This window comes from Suricata suricatta, chromosome 9 (assembly GCF_006229205.1).
Source record: "Suricata suricatta isolate VVHF042 chromosome 9, meerkat_22Aug2017_6uvM2_HiC, whole genome shotgun sequence".
Lineage (NCBI taxonomy): Eukaryota > Metazoa > Chordata > Mammalia > Carnivora > Herpestidae > Suricata > Suricata suricatta.
Genome location: NC_043708.1, coordinates 11,734,868 through 11,754,080, shown reverse-complemented (window position 1 = coordinate 11,754,080; position 19,213 = coordinate 11,734,868). Strand labels below are relative to the sequence as shown.

The 19,213-nt window shown below is 51.5% G+C and overlaps 1 protein-coding gene across 1 annotated transcript in view; it reads right to left on the bottom strand.

Annotated features, from left to right (window-relative positions):
• Positions 1–18,960, bottom strand: part of CCDC88C (coiled-coil domain containing 88C) — a 124,778-nt gene extending 105,818 nt beyond the window's left edge. Inside the window, exons 1-3 of the mRNA XM_029952986.1 lie at positions 18,870–18,960; positions 18,655–18,755; positions 11,108–11,216 (exon numbers count right to left, since the gene is read on the bottom strand). Of these exons, the coding sequence (XP_029808846.1) occupies positions 11,108–11,216; positions 18,655–18,707 (162 nt within the window). The 5' untranslated portion in view covers positions 18,708–18,755; positions 18,870–18,960. The remainder of the gene's footprint in view (positions 1–11,107; positions 11,217–18,654; positions 18,756–18,869) is intronic.
• Between the last annotated feature and the right edge of the window lie 253 nt (positions 18,961–19,213).

The following is a 19,213-nucleotide window of genomic DNA, read 5'->3' as shown; positions in this document are numbered from 1 at the left end:
GACCTCCCTAAGTCGCATGGGTAGGCACAGGCACACAAGTTTCTAGACTCTTGAAAGAAGGAAATGACCCAATCGGACAAAGCAGTGGAGTCTGCCCTTACTTCTGCCCCCGCTCCCTGCTTCCATCTCGTTCTTCCCCCTCTGGCTTCACCTCCTGGCCTTCACCCCACAGAGCTCGCTCATCCATTCCACGGGCCAGTGGCTAAGGTGCTACCCCCCGCTGAGAAGGCAAACCTGACCACCCCCTCTCAGTCAACATAAGGACCAGCCGGGCAGCAGCCAATGGAAATGTGCCACCATATAACATTTCTGGACACCCCACTCTCAAGCTCCATTCCCCTTTCCAATGGTAAGAACTCTTGACCAGGGCCGGAAGTGGCAACAGTTCTACTAGCAGTTGCTCATAAAACTTCGGCAGAGCAAAGAGCAGTTGTGTCGTACAAGGACAGTAAAATTAGCACATACCAAGGGCAGCTGTGTTTGGTGGCATCAGTAACATAATCAATGAGATAAGTAATCAGAAGCAGCTCAACCGGTCAGCCCTAGATTAGCAGGTTTTTTCTCTTTTTCCCTCTCTGCATCATGTAATTACCCCCTTTTCGTCTTCTCATGAAAACCCCTTGCTTTCCCACACGACTGGGAGACTTTTCTGGTTACTCTGTCATCCTCGGGGCTCCCTGAATTGCAATGCTGAGACTCTGAGCAAAGAGCTTGTTCTTTTTCGGTTTTGTCTCCTTTTCTAGGTGGACAGAAGCCGCAATGGGAGGCTCACCACCCGCCTAGCTGCACTGTGCCCCATTGGTATAAGGTACAGGGTCGCTATAGGGTCAGAGGGTGGCCCTATATTTGGAACACCTCCTCCCCCCCCTCCCCCCGCCACCTCTTGAGAAGCCTAAATCCCAAACCAATGGAAACCTTGCAGGGTGTAGCTGGTACAGCCCTCCTGAAGCCTCCAACAGTCCCCACACCCCACCAACACGCTCAGAACCAGGCCCTTAGCACCTCCGTTGTCCCTGCCGGACCTACCAGTTTAAGACCAGCCTTTCCGAGGTGCCTGAGTGGCTCAGTCGGTTGGGCGTCCGACTTCGGCTCAGGTCATGATCTCGGGGTCCAAGAGTTCAAGCCCCGTGTCGGGCTCTGTGCTGACAGCCCAGAGCCTGGAGCCTGCTTCTGATTCTATGTGTGTGTGTGTCTCTCTCTCTCTCTCTGCCCCTCCCCCACTCATGCACGGTCTCTCTCAAAGATGAATAAACATTAAAAGAAAAAAAAAGACGAGCCCTTCTTCACCCTCCTTAGTCTTTCTCCTCCATACCAGAAAGATGACTGAAATTATAAGGCCCCAAGTGCCACAGCCAAGTAGGAGAAAAACTCTGCCTTTCCAAAAAGAAAGGCTGAGTAACAAGAACTGTTTTTAGCCCTGGACATGAGCCATGCGGGCGGCTTTATGGAGGGGCGAAGCCTGCCCGGGCAAGTTCTCCAGAGATTCCTGACAAAGTAGTTGTAACCTCCCACATGCTGGTCTTGGCAACCAGCACCAAAACCCTAAGCAAGGGAGAGACCCTTCTTTTTTTTTTCCTCAAAACTGGAGAAACTTTCCTCCTTTTCGTCACAAAAGGCACTGATACCTCGTACGGCTTCCTACGTCTCTGGGGTCCAGCGTACTACAAAAGAAGTGGTTTCTCCCACCTGCGTTCACCCAGCAGAGCTGGACCCTCAACAGTCCCGGCTGCGCTCTGGAAGCGTGAGCACCAAGAACCAGCTGAAAAGGACGCCAGCCCGCTGCACCTACAGGGAGCACGGCCCAGCCTCGGCATCCGACAGCTTCCGGCCGTGGTTGAGCCAATATTCTGCCAAAAACACAAACTCGGACCACCTGCATGATGGGGGGTGACCACCCCCCCAGCCTCCACCCCCAGCTCTGTTCTGTGCCCAGACCTTCGGAGAAGGGCTCCCAAAATGACCCTTCTTAAACAAATGGCCACTAACTATGAGAAAACTTGAGTGAAAGGTGGAGAAGGACATTCATGGTGAGAGAACACGTATCAGAAACAGGATTCAGGAAAGAAGCACCATTCAGACGAAGGTGAGGACCCAGGACAAAGTTCGGATTTGCAGAAGCAAAGGCTTGCTGGGTCCCTCGGGCCAATCCCGCACTGCGACTTTTGGGCCCGAAGACAGCTGGCAGCCCAAGGGGCCCTGGACAGCACCCTCAGCACCTGGGAGGCATTGGCGAGGGGGGGGGGCAGCCCAGGGACAGGAGGCAAAGCCCTGACAATTCAAGGTCTGGACTCAAGGCCAGGAGGCGGAGCCCACAAAGACCAGAGAGGATGGTGTGTACACACATTTTCCCCGCCTCCTCTGTCTTTGTGTATGAGTGTGTGTGTGTGTGTGTGTCTCTCTCCCCTGCTTGCCTTCAGCCTCCACGGCCTGGACGGGTTCCAGCTCCACTAATGACCGCAGGCCCACCTTTCACCCCTCCCCACCCTCTGCAATTAACCCTGATTCTCTGCTTCCTGCTGCTCTGGGGGGTGCGGGGTGCAGTGAGGCCAGCTGTGTCCCTCCATCCCGCCCAGCGCCCAACCCCGGAAGTTCTGGCCTCACAAGGTGCCTGAAGCAATCCAGTCCCTTCCTTTGGGGCTCCAGGCTGGTGTGAAATCTAGTTTTCACAACACGGGAGAGCCTCAGGAAGCCGTGCTCCCAACCTGGCCCACCACACGAAGCTTCTGAGCTTAGGACCCACCTCGCCCTGGTGTCAGTGCAGGTCCCCGTGGCCCTGCCGACCTTTATAAAACAGATGCTCTACCTACAGTAAGCTGTCTCCCTCCTTCCACAAAGGACTACAGAAGGCTTCATTTTTAGAGAGGCATCACCCCAAGCAGCCGACAACTAGGAAAACCTGCAGCTCTCTGGGTCTGTTTCCACATCTTATTTGCTGGGCCTCACTTCTCTAATCTGTAAAATGGGGACAGAAATTTCTTCCCCACAGTGCCAGGGCCTGGCTCCTAGGAGGCACGGTTATCTTCTTCCCAGCCTTCTGATGGGGACAAAAAGCTAAGTCTTGAAGTTCCTGCTTGCTATTTAATATGCCTTGACAGCATTTCTTCTAAAACAAAAAGGAGAAAAAACCCAATCAAGTTCCACTGGCACTGCATCTCCCATTTTGCAGAAACAAAACTTCCCTCTGGGTAGATGTGGGACTACGAAGCACATGACCCAGGGTCTTCGGGCCCCGTCTGCCCCACCCTGCTCTGCAGGACAGGAAGGGTCATAGGTCTGGAGTAAATGCCTTCTGTTGAGTGTAGAAAAAGAGAATTCTAGTGGCCCTGAAAACTACCACCCTCCTGCGGCCCGCCTCCAGCTGACTCAGAGCCATGGCTGCCCCATCGGGCAGGCTCTGAACCCCAGAGCCCTGGAGGGAGTGGGGGCCAGGTCTGCTGCAGCTCTCAGTGCTCTGAGAGCCGGTAAAGCATTTTGTACACACACACACACACACACACACACACACACACACGCTCAGAAGCTCACTCCAGGTGGGGCACCAAGCGGGCTCTATCCATGGCCCCACATGGGCAACGCCCCACGGAGCCTCTCGGAATTCGTCCCCGCGCCCCTGCCTTGATCCAGGCCCCCATGATCTGCCCTGACTCCCAGCTCCCTCCAGACACCAATCCGATCTTCATACCAGTGCCGGCATTGCCTTTTTAAAACCTTCCCTTTTAAAACTTCTCCAAAGACTCCCAAGTCCTTTAGGATGAAATTCAAATTCGTTAGCATGGCATCCACCCCGTGGAACCTGCCTCACCTTTCCAGTCTCCCCCCATCACCACCCCCAAAGACACCCAACCGCTAGCCACCCTAAAGTGATTCAATCAGTGCTCAGGCTGCCTAATGCCTCCCTCCACAGCTTTGCAGGTGCTTCCCCTCTCCCAGGACACCCCCCACCACGCACCCCATCTTCAGCCAGTCTGGCTCCTTGCCAACCCTCCAAGGCTCAGGACAAGTGTCACCCCCTACTGAAAGATCCCCATGAGCTTTGCTGTCTCCCCAGCTGGGGACTCCCTCCTGTGCCCCCTCTCCCACCCCACCGGAAGTGGGCATCTCAGGCCTGGAGAATGGCCTTAACAAGAGAAAGGAACCAGGCAGCCCCTGGCAAGTGACACCTTCCCCTCCAGGCTCCCAGGCTTCCTCATCCCACATGTCATCACCGCACTAGAGACAATGAGGGACAGGAAGTGGGATGGAGGAAAGCGGAAAGGAGGGGTCCACGCAGATCACCGCCCCTTCAGGCTCACCTCCCAACACAGCCTGGAAGGTTCCCTCAGGAAACCTCGAATAGTCAGTCACAGGGAAGCAGGAGAGCTCGTGGGTCAAGCCCAGTAACAGAAAAAGGGCTCCTACTGCTGATATGGGGACAGGACGCAGGGGCCTCTGATGAAGGCCTCCCAGGGCTGGACGCCCAGCCTCACCACCACATTGTCACCCACATCACATTCGCCAGAAGGCGGTCCTGCTAGAGATCCCAAGCCAGCACCCAGTAATGCTCCAACACCAGGAAGCGTGCCCAGGTGTAAAGATCTGACCTTCGTCCACACAGCAGAGACACAGAAATCACCATCCCTTCCACAGCAAAACGCAACACTGCACATCTTTAATACCATACGGGAAGGGGCAATCCGGCGAGGGAAAGAAGGCAATTCTGGCAGGGAGCAACCGAAGTCATCAGAGTATTCATGCCCTCTGACCCAGGAATTCAACGCTAGGAATTTATCCCAAAGAAATGAAAACATTTGTTGAAAGGTCTGAGTACCAAGTATGTTCATGGTTGTATTGTTTATAATTCTGAGACAGAAATAACTCCGTATCAGCGATAACGGTGGAGCCGTGCGATCGAGTGCCGTGTAGACACTAAAATTCACATAACGGAAGAACGTTTAATGCCATAGGAAAATGCTCGCCACATAGTAAGCGAAAAGAAAGGTTACAAATAGTACAGATGATATAATCCACGTACACACAGACGCAGAGACGGAAGGCATAAATACCAAAACATTAGCCACGGCCCCTCTAAGTGGCGTGATCATGGGTGAACTTACTTTTCCTTATTTCTCCCATCCCATCTGCAATCAAAAATCTTTCTAGTAAAACGTGTTACTTTTAATGTCTTCAAAATGTAAATATAAGCTATAAAATCAAGAATATCCCTCCTCCTCCTGTGAAGCCTCATAGCGCTCCTCTATAAAATCAAAAGTGGAGAAGGTAAAGGCTCCCCTGCAGATTTGTTACAAGGTATTATTATTCACAAAGCAAACTCCAGGCGAACTGTGGGTACTGGAGAAATGGCGTGTGTGGACTGTAAGCTCCCCAGGGCACTGTCCCTACCCGTCAGAGCAGGTCACACCCACTTAAGGAGGCTTCACTTGAACTAAACGCTACACATCACATGAATGAGACGGACCCCCCACAGTTCACTATGTTCCCACCAACAATATCAAATGTACATTTCCTTCTATTCTTACTTTTGATAAAAGTCTTTCCTTTCTCCAACTGAGAGCACACGCTTCTAAGGATAATTCTAATTTTAACCAGCCAGCCCGTGCTTATCAAATACACCCGCTACAGAAAACAGATATCCAAGAGAGGCCGAGTGGGGAAAAGGTACAGGCTGTATGTGTAACTTTTATCTAAGAGCAGCACACAAGACAACATAGACGGACACACACACATCAACATGACTGCTAAGAATCAGAGAAATATGAAGGGGAAAAAAAAGCCTAAAGCAGATATGAACACCACTCACATGTTCATATTTATTTTTGACAGAGACACAAGAGCTCTTTATAACCATCTGTACTACTTATTTTTTCAAAGCAATAAAGGAAAAAGACTACAGAAGATAGGCAACCCCAAATTCTTTATCCTGTTTTCCTTCTGAGATAAAGAGCAATATTCTGGGTTGGTTCTGGCCTTCGGATCTTGGCGAGAGACCAGAGCTGAGACGAACCAAGCTCAAGGAACTTGTAAAAATAAAGCTTCCTTTAGGGGACCTGCCATGGCCATGGCCATCGCGTGACTAAGGAACCTGGGGCCCACGAGGACCCGTGCTCTTCTCGCCCGAGAACTCAGGCACCCCGGAGAGGGACAGCAGACTGTGCCCGCACACGATCGGTCAAGGGAGGAGCTCAAAGAAACCGCGCAAATTTCTCATTTCAGGTAAGTTCTGCAGGTGGGTCCCGACATCCATCTGCGGGTCCCGATTTCAGGACACAGATCTGTGTGTGTACCTGCAGAAAAGATCCACACGCTCTGGACTTGATCCAGGCCTCTGTTTGAAGTGCTTCCCGGCAGCATAAAAAAAGCCAAAAAAGCCTCATGACAAGTAGGCCCTGCCTGTCAGGAGGCAGCACCCGGGTGCAGGTGTCCAGGGCAGGTAACGGCAGCGGGACACCCATGCACAAACCCCAAGGAACACACACACCTCGGCCACTGCTGCACCACGATTTCTGGGTACACTAGCCGTACTCTCCTACTGGCTCCACTGTCAAATGAACATGCATTTAATGTCAATACTCAAGAATCTGAATGTAAAAAGAACCGTTCTAGAAATCCAAACGTTAACTTAAAAGAGACTCAGATGCAAAAAGGGTTTGGCTGCTGAGCAGTAAAACAAGCATCACGCTATGCCGGGCTCAGAGCTGGCCAGCCGGGTGCCTGGAGGCAGCAGGCAGTCCTGGTCCAAGCTCGCCTTTCTCCGAGCCTCAGCACATGTCCTGTCCATGGAGACTCATCCTGGAGCTGGTGCCCCCACCTTGGACTGCCAGCCTGCTCTCTGGCGAAAGCCAGAGAGTGAACGAGGCACCCTCTCCTCTGCCTCGCTGTCCCGGGGCAGAAGAGACGTGCGTCTGTTGTAAGTAAAGGACAGGACTCACCTGGGGCCAGCTGGCTGAAGTGTCCTCTTCTGGACACCACTAGGAACGTGCTAGCCCTCGGTTCCCAAGAGAGCGTGCATGAGAATCCCCTGGAGGGCCTGGTAAGACACACTGCCGGAGGGCGATCCGAGCTTCTAACAAGTTCCCAGGCAATGGCGGTACCACTGCTCTGGGCACCACACTTTGGGAAAGCCCAGTGATTCCCAATCCTGCTATGAGGATGACAAGACTAACAGCCGAGGGACCTCTGAAAATGCAGATTCCAGGCCCCCATGGCACCAAAGTCCAAGCAGCAGGTCAGGAGGCAGCCTGAGCCTGGTCGTGCTGGTTTTTACCCATCGTCTCTCTTCTGCCCCAGCAGAAGGTCAAGGATCATGGTCTCCAAAGGTTTGCAGAGCCAAAACTCGAGCTTCCTGTGACAGAACCCCACACTATTCAAGAGAGGTCCCCCTCCTCACTGTCTTGTCCCACGGTGTCTCCAAAAAGAAGGGGACAGCCAGTGGAAAGAACCACTGCTTGGCAAACACGACCCAAGGCTGGCTTCTGGGACCTCAGTGTCTCAGAAAAACCACAGGCAAGACTCAAGGTCTCAAGTCTACCGAAAAGCGGAGCGGGAGCCCCACTCACTTGGGGGCAGCCTCCCACCCTGCCAGGCCACCCCTGGACCAGTAAGGAACAACACTTCTCTTGCTTTATCCTGAGCCCTCACAACCCACAGGGCCGCTTTCACAAAGGGACTCGGGCGGTACTTCTCTTGGAAACTTTCCTTGAACGACCTTTAATAATAATGACCAATTATGTTTACACTTGAACATCAGGTGGAAGGAAAAAAGGCAGGATGTGCAATTGTGTATATGGCATGACCACAACGGTGTGAAACAAAAACTATTCATGCCAACCCTGGAAGGAAACAGTCAGAATGTTAACAGGGATTGTCTTTAGGTGGTGGGATTGTGGGTGGTTCTTTTCTTCTTGCTACTTGTTTGTTGTCCAAATTGCTTACAAAGAGCACGTATAACTTACAGAACCAGGGCTTAGTTTTAGAATAAATCGGACGGAAAAAACACACACAACTGCCCACACCTAAGCTGTGTCAGCCCAGAGAGCAAGCGGCCTGCTCACTTTCTCCGCACAATCAGGGCTGAGGATGGCTCTGAGGCCTTGAGCAAGTGCCTTCAGCAAACATTTGCTCTGGACTGCGGCTGCGAACACACACCAGCCTTGCCTTCTAAAAGTTAACAGCGCAGAGGCAGAACAGGGATGCAGGGTCGTCCCTTCTACCTGTGAGACTTCCTGGGCCCTGAGCATGGACTAGCCATCTTTTCCTCCCCATGTCTCACCTTCTAGAACTGGACACGGAACAGCAATCCACCACCAACTGACACCATCTCAAATGGGCGTCAAGCTCCCTTTGGCTGGGCTGTCGGGAGCCACTGCGCATCATCAGCGTGTGACCTCCTGGGCCAGCAAGAGCAGGGGACAGCCCATGCAGGGCCATCACCTCCACCTGAGAGCTTCATCGCTCCTACCAGGGAGAGGTCATCACCCCCCAGCCACACCTGGGACCCGAGACACACCTGGAGACTTATGGATAGAGCTGCTGGCCGTGACCAGCCTTGCAAGCCGGTTCTGAATTTCGGGACCTCTTACGATCACATCCTCCCCAGTTCAGAGTCATCTGAAACTTAGTGGAGCAGACCTTTGTCTGAGCAGCTGCAGAAAATGCAGCCCCTGACAGATGGAGGACAGACCTGTCTCATGCTTCCATGTCTTTCTCTGCCTAGACACCCTTTCCCCTTCTCTCCTTCCCATGACTCTCCAAACGTGGAAACTCAGGCACCTACGAGGAGTCCACTAGGGTGTCCCCTCCTCCAAGAAGCCTTCCCCCTCCCCCCATTCCTGCAGCACTGCTTAGAGGTCTCGTCACTTGAACCGTCTGCTCCATCCACTTCTCCTGGCACTTAGCATGCCACCATCGAAGGCACTCGCTCACTGTGAATGGTGCCTGCAGACAGGGATCAAGCCCTGAGTACACGCTGAACAGCCCCCTCCACGCCCAGCCTCCAGTTCACTGGCAGGCCAATCACCTTAACCCAGTTTCCCTTGCTTGGGCCGTCCCCAGGAAACACGAGCAGAAACCTGGCTGCAGCAGCCTGGCCCTGAGTGTGGCACCCCTCAGATGAGGAAACAAAGTCACTTCCCCCCAACAGATCCAGCTGGCTCGGCTCCGCCCCCCCCCCCACCCCCGGTCCCCCACCTCAGCTCAGGTGGCCTCGAGCTGGGACTAAGAGGGTGGGGCTGGACCTACGTCTCCCAGAGGCTGCTCAGATTCCTAGGTGCTGGGCCACCGGCGGTCCATGAAACGAGCTCAGGTGGCTTGTGGAACTGGCCACACAGGGAGAGGGTCCTAGCACCAAAGCCTCCTCTCACGGCCGCTCCCCCTTCTCCCCCCCGCCCCCACCTCCAGGAGAAGAGGGTGGAAACAATCATCCCAGAAAACCCAGAACACAGACCACTCCCTCCCTCCCCCACCCACCAAAATCCTACGGAGTCAGAACAAGGGCCCCTGCAGCCACCACAGCCCTCAGCAGGAGCTGGCCCTGCGCGAGGCCTCAGCTCACCTCAGAGCCTGCAACCACACGACACAGGACAGGGAGAGAGCCTTCGGCCACCTCACATCTGCAAGGACCTCCTCACTCTGAAGATGCCTCTCAACCCCAGCACCGAGACGGAGTTACAGCCCCGGAAGCGGATGCTAGAACAGGTCCCAGAGGCAAAGTCTGCCCAAGCAATCAGCGAAGCCCCAAGACGAATTCTGGAAAAGATCTGTTCTTGAGCAGTGGTTCTCAAACAGTGTTCCCTGGGGTCCTGGGAACCCACCGAGATCTCCAGAGGGAAAGGAGGGAGCTGAGTAGAGAACACTAGGGTCCCTCAGGTCAACCAGAGTCGCTATGGCTTCACTTGAGGCTTCTGGAAAAATGCACCCAGGGAGCGGTGGCGGGGGGCGGGGGGGGGGGCGGTTACGGGGGAGTGGAGAAGTTTTACTGCTAAGAAGTTTGAAAACCAGGGATCTGAAATACACAGTTCAAAGCCATTTACAATTATGGCGCCTGGATGGCTCAGTTGAGCATGCGACTTCAGCTCAGGTCATGATTTTGCAGTCTGGGAGTTTGAGCCCTGCCTTAGGCTCTGTGCAGACAGCTCAGAGCCTGCTTTAAATTCTGGGTCTCCCTGTTTGCCCCTCCCTTGCTCACACGGTCTCCCTCTCTCTCTCTCAAAAATAAACATTAATTAAAAAAAAAACTTTTTTAGGGGGCGCCTGGGTGGCTCAGCCAGTTAAGCGTCCAACTTTGGCTCAGGTCATGATCTCACGGTTCGTGGGTTTGAGCCCCAGGTCAGGATCTGTGCTGACAGCTAGCTCAGAGCCTGGAGTCTGTCTTCAGATTCTGTGCCTCCCCCTCTCTCTGACCCTCCCCTGCTCATGCTGTGTCTCTCTCAGAAATAAATAAAACATTTTTTTAAAAAAGTAAAAAAAAAAATAGAATGAAAAAAAGTTTTTAAATCCATTTACAATCAACATCAAAGACTCTCACCTGACCTTTCCAAGGCTGGGATGGGGATTTTAACAGCCTTTCCCCATCAGGCTCCCTTGCCCAACCCATCACCTATCTGCCGTGAGACCCAGAGAGACCCTGACAAGCGGACACTCCACACTGTGAGCCCCTGTCTGCAAGCTGAGGGTTCCAGCATACACCTGCTGTGGTCCCCTCCCTCCCTCAACCCTAGCCGTTGCCCCTGAACAAACGCTCACTGAGCTGTGGGTGACACCACGTCAGGGTGCCCCTCCCGGAGCCGGTGCCCCTCCCGCTGCACGCACAGGGCTGCGGCTGTGAAGGGGGGGGCATCTCCGCGAACCCCCACCACACCACACAGGATACTCAGCACACAGCTCACAGGACACAGGACATTCACCAGACAAAGTGATGCAACATCTGACCCTTCTCAAAACACCCCCAAAAAATGCAAAAGTGAAAACACGCCAAGCGTTAGTGAGTAGATGCCTAACCATGAACACCGTTTCCTCTTAGCTTCCTGTGGGGAAACCGTCTGAGTGTCGATACTGCCAGTTGCACAGCACAACCCTGGGGCGGGGGGGGGGGGACAGTGTTCCCAGCCCTTACCTGGTAGTAGGTCTTAATGTTCCTCACCAAGATGGTCAAGTTCTGAATGCGGAGGTTCACATCGTTGTTAACGTGCTTGTTGATACGCTGATTTGTTGGCCTGGGGTCTCTAGAGAAGGAAGAGGATGGAAACTGCATGACCCAGCATCTGCCATGCTCCCCATTCCCAGGGGAGAGTGAGTGCTCCGTCCTCCCCCAGCCTAGGTTACGACGCTGCTGTGACAGTGTGGATGGAGTCGAATCCTATTCTGCTACTGCCAAGCCCAGGACCTTGGCAGGGGTGGGGGGTGGGGGGTGCAGGGGCCCATGACCTCCCTGCTCCCCCATCCCACGGCACCTAGCCCATCACAGCCCCAGAGTCCATGCTATTTCCATCCCTACTGCTTGTTAGCAGCACCCAAAATCCACCACCGAATGCCAGTGCAGACCCAAAAACTTATATTGTATAAGAACCAATGACCCATCTCAAGATTAAAAAAGGTTAAGGGGCGCCTGGGTAGCTCAGTCGGTTAAGCATCCAACTCTCGGTTTTGGTTCAGGTCATGATCTCACAGTTTCCTGAGTTCCAGCCCGGCTTAGGGCTCTGTGTTGACAGCGGGGAGCCTGCTTGGGATTCCCAGTGTCTCCCTCCCTCCCCCTCCCCCACTCATGCTGTCTCGGTCTCTCTCAAAATAACTACACTTACACTAAAAAATAAAAGCAAATGTTAAAAGTTGAACAGACCAAAATATATGAAATACCAAGAAAGAAAAGGGAAAAAATGATGATATTTTCTGACAATAAATCAAAATCATTAAAGTTCCATCTCCCCCCTCCCACCCCGTCAACCACATTGTTCCAGGCTGGTGCTGCCTGTGATTTACATTTTGGGGACACAGCTCTACCCTGAAAAACCCCGGAGTCTGTGACAGGGCATGGCTTACAACGCACCCTTAGCAAGAAAGGCTAAGAGCCGAAATATAAATAATTCATGTGGGAAACCCCCAAAGTGTCATTTCTTTTCCAATCTCGAGCAAAAGTCAGGTCCAGCTGCGATAAAACGAGAAATCTGAATCGAGTGATTCATCATTCCACTCATCTACGTCCAGAACATTTTTCAAAAACGTTTCTTAGGCGAAGAGAACAGAGTCAGGAGAAGAAATTGAGCTTCTGCCTCCCCAGGTACCACTCGATGCTTTTCATAGCCAAGCCCCCTGCCCCCAGGTGCCTGTCCCCTCCTCAAGGAGGGCCAAGCGAAATGAGGATTGTTTTCAAGGCTTCGCCATAAGGCTGCCACACCTCCAGGGGGTGGTGTGAAGGCAGAGTCCGCCTCTTCCTCAGTTACAGCCCCGCAAAGAGACAGAGCACAGGAACGGGGGAGGGGTTAAGGAAATCAACCTCAATGCCATGCAACTCATCCCAAAGCCAATAATCAACACAAAACTGACCCCCCCGCCACACAAAAAAAATCTACAAACAGAAATCTTTTCAAATGTCATTGGAAGTACAATCTTTTTTTAAATAATAGGAGCTGTTTGGAATTCAGCCGTTACGCATTGGACATACACGCCACGAGCCCCCAGCCTGGTCATGTGTACGCAGACCGTTTTACACATGACGTGTTGTCCATCAGTCATGGATTTTGTTCAAACATCCGGCAGCCCCTAAAATCATCACACGGGTACCTAAGGGGCAACCAGGGGCTCTCTTTTCAACTGTCACGTGACAACATGTCTTACTGTCCCCACACAGTGATGGAGTCCGGCCAAGCCACTGGCACGTTAGGCTTCTCTTGGAGCCATTCATTAGTGAGAAAACAAAGGTTACCAGTTCAGTGGAACTTAATTTAGGAATAGAGGCGGCATTCAGAGTTTAAGCCGCAGAGGCACGGTTCACTACAGAAGTAGACCTAACATTACAAATAATTTATCTCAAAGGCGCACTTCTCTTCTCCTTAGGTATCTCGAGAGGAGAAACAACTTCGTAATGTGACTAAAGTACTTAAAACTGAACTTCGCGAACACGCAGGGCTTTTTCTGATTAGCTACAGTGGTGCCAGCTTTGAGTCAGGGGGCTCGGCACGCGTGGTGGGCACCCCACATTCACAGCAGGTGCAAAGGCACGGCACACACGGCGTGGGGGACCTGGTGTCCCACAGCAAACAGCAGGGAAGCCTCTGACCATCTCGGCTTTTGCTCTCCCGGTTCAGCTGAGGGAAACAGCACTCCAAGAGGGCCTCCATGCTTACCCTGTGAGTAATTAGACTCATTAGCACCATCATTAAGTCCTCCCATCCTTCAACTGAGGCTCTCAGTGTAGAAAGGGTATGAAGAAACAACTGGAAACAAAAGTCAGCAAGGGTTCAGTAAGGCTCATCCTCATTCTCCCAGCACGGAGTAACCTCCCCCTTTCTGTGCTGCAGGAAGTGGGTCAGGAGACACGGATTCCAGTCCGGGGTACAGGACTCACCAAGGCTCTCTGGGCCCCAGCGTGCTCATCTGCAAAAGGACTATAGGATCCTTCCAGCCCTAGGCTGTCATTCTGTGAAGGCCAGGTCTGCGCTGGCACACCTGGACCATACTCGGTCCTGTATCTCAGGAAGAGGACATCATGTAACCACTGCACAACTACACATCCCCGAAAGCCATCCTACATAACAAGGGCCTGCTTTCCACAATAGCCCTAGAATGCGGAAGCCCAACAGCCCCGTATCAAGATGTCAGAGGGCAGGAGAGAGGCACCGGGGATGCAAGCATCCGGTAGTGTGTCCCAACTTGGAGACCCGAGTCCAAAGTGTAGGGCCCCCAGGGCTTCCTTCTCATAAAAACCTCTAACTAGAAAAAAGGAAATCAACTTGCCCTAGGATTTTAAAGAGAGTTATGATTTAGGTTTATAGCAACTATGCCACCCCCCTCCTTTGTGAAAGCCAGCCCCCAGCTTTTGGTTATGTTCCAAAGACTTCCAAAATTTAAACCTGAATTAAGAAATGATATATTGACAGAGAGATGTCCACAATATAGCACAGGTTAAAAAAAAAAGAATGTTAAAAAAAAACAAAACAGCATGAGCCCCAAAGTTTGTATTAACATACATTGAGGAACATATGCCTACATACTACACACATTGACCAGAAGACACAAGATTCGCATTGTTACCTCTACATGGTAGAATTATAGGTAGGTTTAGTTTGCTCAACAGTTTTTTTTTTTTAAGCATTTATTCATTTTTGAAAGACAGAGCACAAGTGGAGGAGGGGCAGGAAGAAAGGGAGACACAGAATCTGAAGCAGATTCCAGGCTCCGGGCTGTCAGCACAGAGCGCAACTCAGGGCCTGAACTCACGAACTGTGAGATCATGACTTGATCTGAAGTCGGATGCTTTATGACTGAGCCCCCCTAGGCGCCCCTTGCTCACCTGTTCTTATTCTCCTACAACGGAAGTACATGTTTGGTGTAATTAAAAAAATTTTTTTTAATTTGGAGAAAGAGAGAGCAAGCGAGTGAGTAGGTAAGGAAGAAAGGGGGAGAGAGAGAATCCCAAGCAAGCGCTGCACTGTCAATGCAGATCCTGAGCCCGGGCTTAAACCCACGAACCGCGAGATCATGACCTGAGGTGATGTCAAGAGTCAGATGCTTAACTGACTGAACCACCCACCCAGGCGCCCCTTGGTGTGATTTTTAAGGACTCAACGCCACCATGAAGAGTACTGTACACTGTAGCCACAAAAGGAAATCCTCTAAGTTCACAAATAATCTTTTTTGCTCCAACACTTTCCTGCCAACACAAACACATTCAACTAACAAGTATCTGCCTTTTTATCCTCACCTTTCACATATGCAGAATGGGTACAGAACTCCTCTTCTAGCACACTAGGGGGGGAAATTATCCTTCAAAAGCCTTTTAGAAACTTAGGAAACTCCCCCGTTGGCCTGGGGAGGTTTCCAACCCCCAATAAAGATCTTGAATTTTGCAGTAAGCACCAGGGGTAAACAAAGCAGTCTGAATAAAGCAAATAGGGCTGGACCTACCACAGGCCTTGCCAGGGCACACACCTTCAGGCCCAATCCCAAGTTCCCAGCTGCACTCAACAGCCATCGCCTCAAATCAGGTGTCTGCTCTGAGAAGCATGAATGCACACGGGCTCAGGCACGCAGGCGCACACACCAACTCGGCCCCAGGCCTCACTAACAACGAGGGACACTTCTCGGGCATTTTCTATGTTCATAATCTTATTCAGTCCCCCCAAGTTTATAAATACCATCCCCTTATTACAGATTGGGAAGGCGAGGCTTAGAGGTGCTCAAGGTGGCAGAACTGGTAAGTGCCAGAGAGGGGAATGTGAACTTGGACCCTGAAAGCATCGGGCAGACAAGTACTTAAATACTTCTGCTGTGAGACAGTGAGAAATGTGTCCAAAGTGAATCAGAAATCTTGTTTTCCCCTGGGCACCAGGACATCACCGAGAGAGGCCGCATTTACAGAGGAACCATTCAGCAGGGTGCCCCACGCATCTTGCTCCAAGCCACTCAATGCCTTTCACTCAAGAATTCTCCTGGACCTGGGCCCCCCCTGAAAGCTGAGCCTGCAGGGCTTTCCTGCTTGCTTCCAGGCACTGATGTCACCGCGAGGCCTGGGCCAAAAGACTATTCCGGCGGCCTTCTTCAGTTGCGGGAGACAATGCCCAGGTGCAGCCACGTGACCCCCGCCGGCGTCCATATGGCTCTGAAGTGTTAGGTAACATGCCTCTTATCTGAGCTCCAGCAACCCACTCAGCATACTGCTCCCTGCGATTCTCCCAGGCCCGACCAACTTGGGGAGAATTTATCAAAATAGGCAAATAGCACACAGTTGGAGCTACCAGCATAGGAGATAAGGCACAACAGCCTTATCACTTACCCGCTAGTTAGCCTGACATTTCTGCACTTGGCACAAGTGAACAGAGGCTTACTACGGACAGTGTCAGACACGGGGCTTGGACGTGGGTCCCAGCGTCCAGCTGTGCACTAGTGCTCGCCGAGGACCAAGGCTAGGAAGTATGCAGTAATCTGGGAGACTAGCAACGTGGGAGAAAGGGAGACTGGGAAAACTCCTATGGGGCGCCTCAAATCCATTCTGGATTAAGATGGCGCATATTTAATTGACACTAATACTTGTTAAGTGGCAAGCACCGTGCTAATCGCTAACACATCATCCCCTTTTATTGCTCTCGACCATTGCTTAAAGGAGGCAATTTACTTCCCATTTTACAGATGAGCAAACTGAAGTGCTGAGCAGTATGCCCAGCCTCACTTGGTGAGTATAAGCTGACTTAGGGTCCAAACCCTGGCTGGCTACCCAGGCTGCCAACAGGAATGCTTTTTTCTTTTTTTTTTTGAGGGAATTACATAGAGTGAAATGCATAAATAAGTCATAGCTTGATGAGTTCTGAAAAACACAATGTCTTTCATTCAATATACAGAACAGCGATACCATCCCCAGAAGTTCACCTGTGTCTCGTTTCCAGCCGATCCCCCACCCACCTCCAGGCGCGAACCATGCTCTGATTTCTATTAGCTGGAAGAGGGTTATTCTGATCATCCAACTAGTAAACCGCGCGCTGCTGGAGTCACTCACTCCTGGATTTCCTCGTCTGGAAAGCCACCCAAACAGCCTCCCGGTGTCCTTTTCTCTGTTCCTGACCCTGGTCAGAAGGCACCAGAAACACGGCTTTGAGGCCTTAAGAGTCGCAGCCTTATCAGCTCCCACTTCTAGAACGATTCTCTTGGCATATCACAGAGGAGAGACCATGTTAAAATTGTCAAGGGAAGTGGAGAAGCCCTTCAAACTGAATTTAGCCACGGGCCAAGTGTGAACCAGTGATGAGCTGGCATTTCTCAAAGGAATGGTCCAACAGGCTCTCCTGATTTACAAGCAAGTGGTAAACGCTTCAGGAATTCCAAAGGTCAGGGAAGAAAGAGAAACAGTCCCGGGGCTTTTGTTCTCCCCTCTGCCTGGGTGTAAAACCTCAATGAAAAGGCTGGGGACACTGCTGTTTTTAATTAAACAGTCTTGGGCTTGGCTAAGGACACTGGTCACCGCACCAATGGAATCTAGGAACTTTCGGGGTCCACCAAAATGGGGGGAGAGTTGCCAGAACTTAAATATGCCAGTTGACAACCCCAGGAACACGCGTTTCCATCAATGTTCTCAGACATAGAGCTGCCAAAACTGGCCACAGATTTGTCTTTTTAGCATCTAACCAAACACGAGATTGGTAAGATCAGTTGTGCCTTTAAAAAAAAAAAAAAAAGGCAAACTGAAGTGTCTCTCACACAACATGACACCCAATGACTTACTAAAAGGAGGAGTGTTACCAGGGAATTTTTAAAAACAGGCCTTTTCAAGTAGATCTATTTAAACCACTTTCTGAATACGCCCAAGCTAAACGCTCCTTCTGTGTGGGCCGCAAAGCTGATTCTCATCAGCTAATGGGTTCGTGTTCCCGCAGCACAGCTCGCTTAGTTGCAGGTGAGTAGGTGAGGATAAGGGGCTGATGCATGGGGATCATGAGGATGGTCTATTTTGCTTCAAACGCCTGTGAATCATACAGACACTCAGTTCCAATATGTTCCCTGCACTTTCTGGGTTAAAAACAGAATGCAGTGGTAAGAGCCAACACCTACACGTGGCAGGCTGTCAATCAAACAGGCTCTGCAGAATTCAGCAACAGGAAAGGATGTGGTCAGACATACATGCTAGCATCTGTAACTTCCACGAGACCCTGTTTAAGCTACGAGTGCCTCAAGACAAAGCCTACCACAGCCCTGAGACGCTCAGGGCCTGCCTGAACACAGTGACTTCAAATCCAATTCAGGGGAAGGGCCTTAACCAATTGCACTTGCTACAGAGCAACTGAAAATGGAAGATGAAATGGAAAGGAGCTCAGAAACACAGGCATCCCAACCTAGAGTGAAACTTTATAGTCACTCACGGATGCGCCGGGTCCACCCTAGACACTTCCTGTAACTAGACCCTCCGCTGCAGTTCCTTGCCCCCCAAAAGGGGTTTTGCTGTTTTGTTTTTTTTTTCATTTCAGAGCTCAAACCTCAAGTATCTGAGTTTTTTTTTTTAATGTTTTTTATTTACTTTTGAGAGCCAGAGAGAGACAGCACGAGCAGGGGAGGGTCAGAGAGAGGGAGACACAGAATCTGAAGACAGACTCCAGGCTCTGAGCTAGCTGTCAGCACAGAGCCTGACGTGGGGCTCGAACCCACGAACCATGAGATTATGACCTGAGCTGAAGCCGGATGCTTAACCAACTAAGCCACCCAGGCGCCCCAAATATCTGAGTTTAAATTCAACTGTGCTATCTATACCAAGTGGATGATAGTCATTCCATTTCAAATTTCTGTAACAAGTTGCCAACCTGCTGTCCCGGAATTCTCCATATGCCCATGAATGGCAAGAGGTCGCCTTCACACTTCCACCCCACCTGCAAAGAACCCTCCTGTTTCAATTTCATGTTCCATTTCTACAACCGTCAATGTTCTGAGATATCATTCTTCCCTTTCTCCCTGTAGATAACTTACATTTGCAACATGATTTGGTTCAAAAAGATGCCGTCGGCTAAATCCATGTACATTGTCAGGTTGTCCTGGCCGCCGCTTCCAAATGAGCCAAAAGTTTTCACCTGCCGGGAAAGGGACAGGAAGAGAAAGGCAGGAAAAGTCACCCCCAAGCGCACAGTCTAAACCTCTCCGGAGTAAAGGCGGGCGGGGCCGGTGTAGGAAAAGGGGTCACGCACCTTTCAGCAGGCACCAAGCCCACCCTTTTCCTGGGCCTCTACCCGCTCTGCGCGCCAGGCAACAGAAGCCAGACCGGAGGAAAAACTTCCTCCCCGCTTTTCTGGAGCGTTCCAGGGCGGAGGAGAAAAACAAAACAAAACCCTAAAAGGGAGTTTTCAATAAATTTCTCACGTCTCAAATCTACTGGGAAGGACTGCGCTGAGCCCCAGCCTGTATACGTTCTCACTCGGAACCCCCCAATCGCCACCGCCACCCACCCGGTCTCAGGGATTCCGAAACTACACAAGGATATTTTTGGGGAGTGGGTCCTTTACTCGAGTGGTCAAGCCATGGGGGGGGGGGG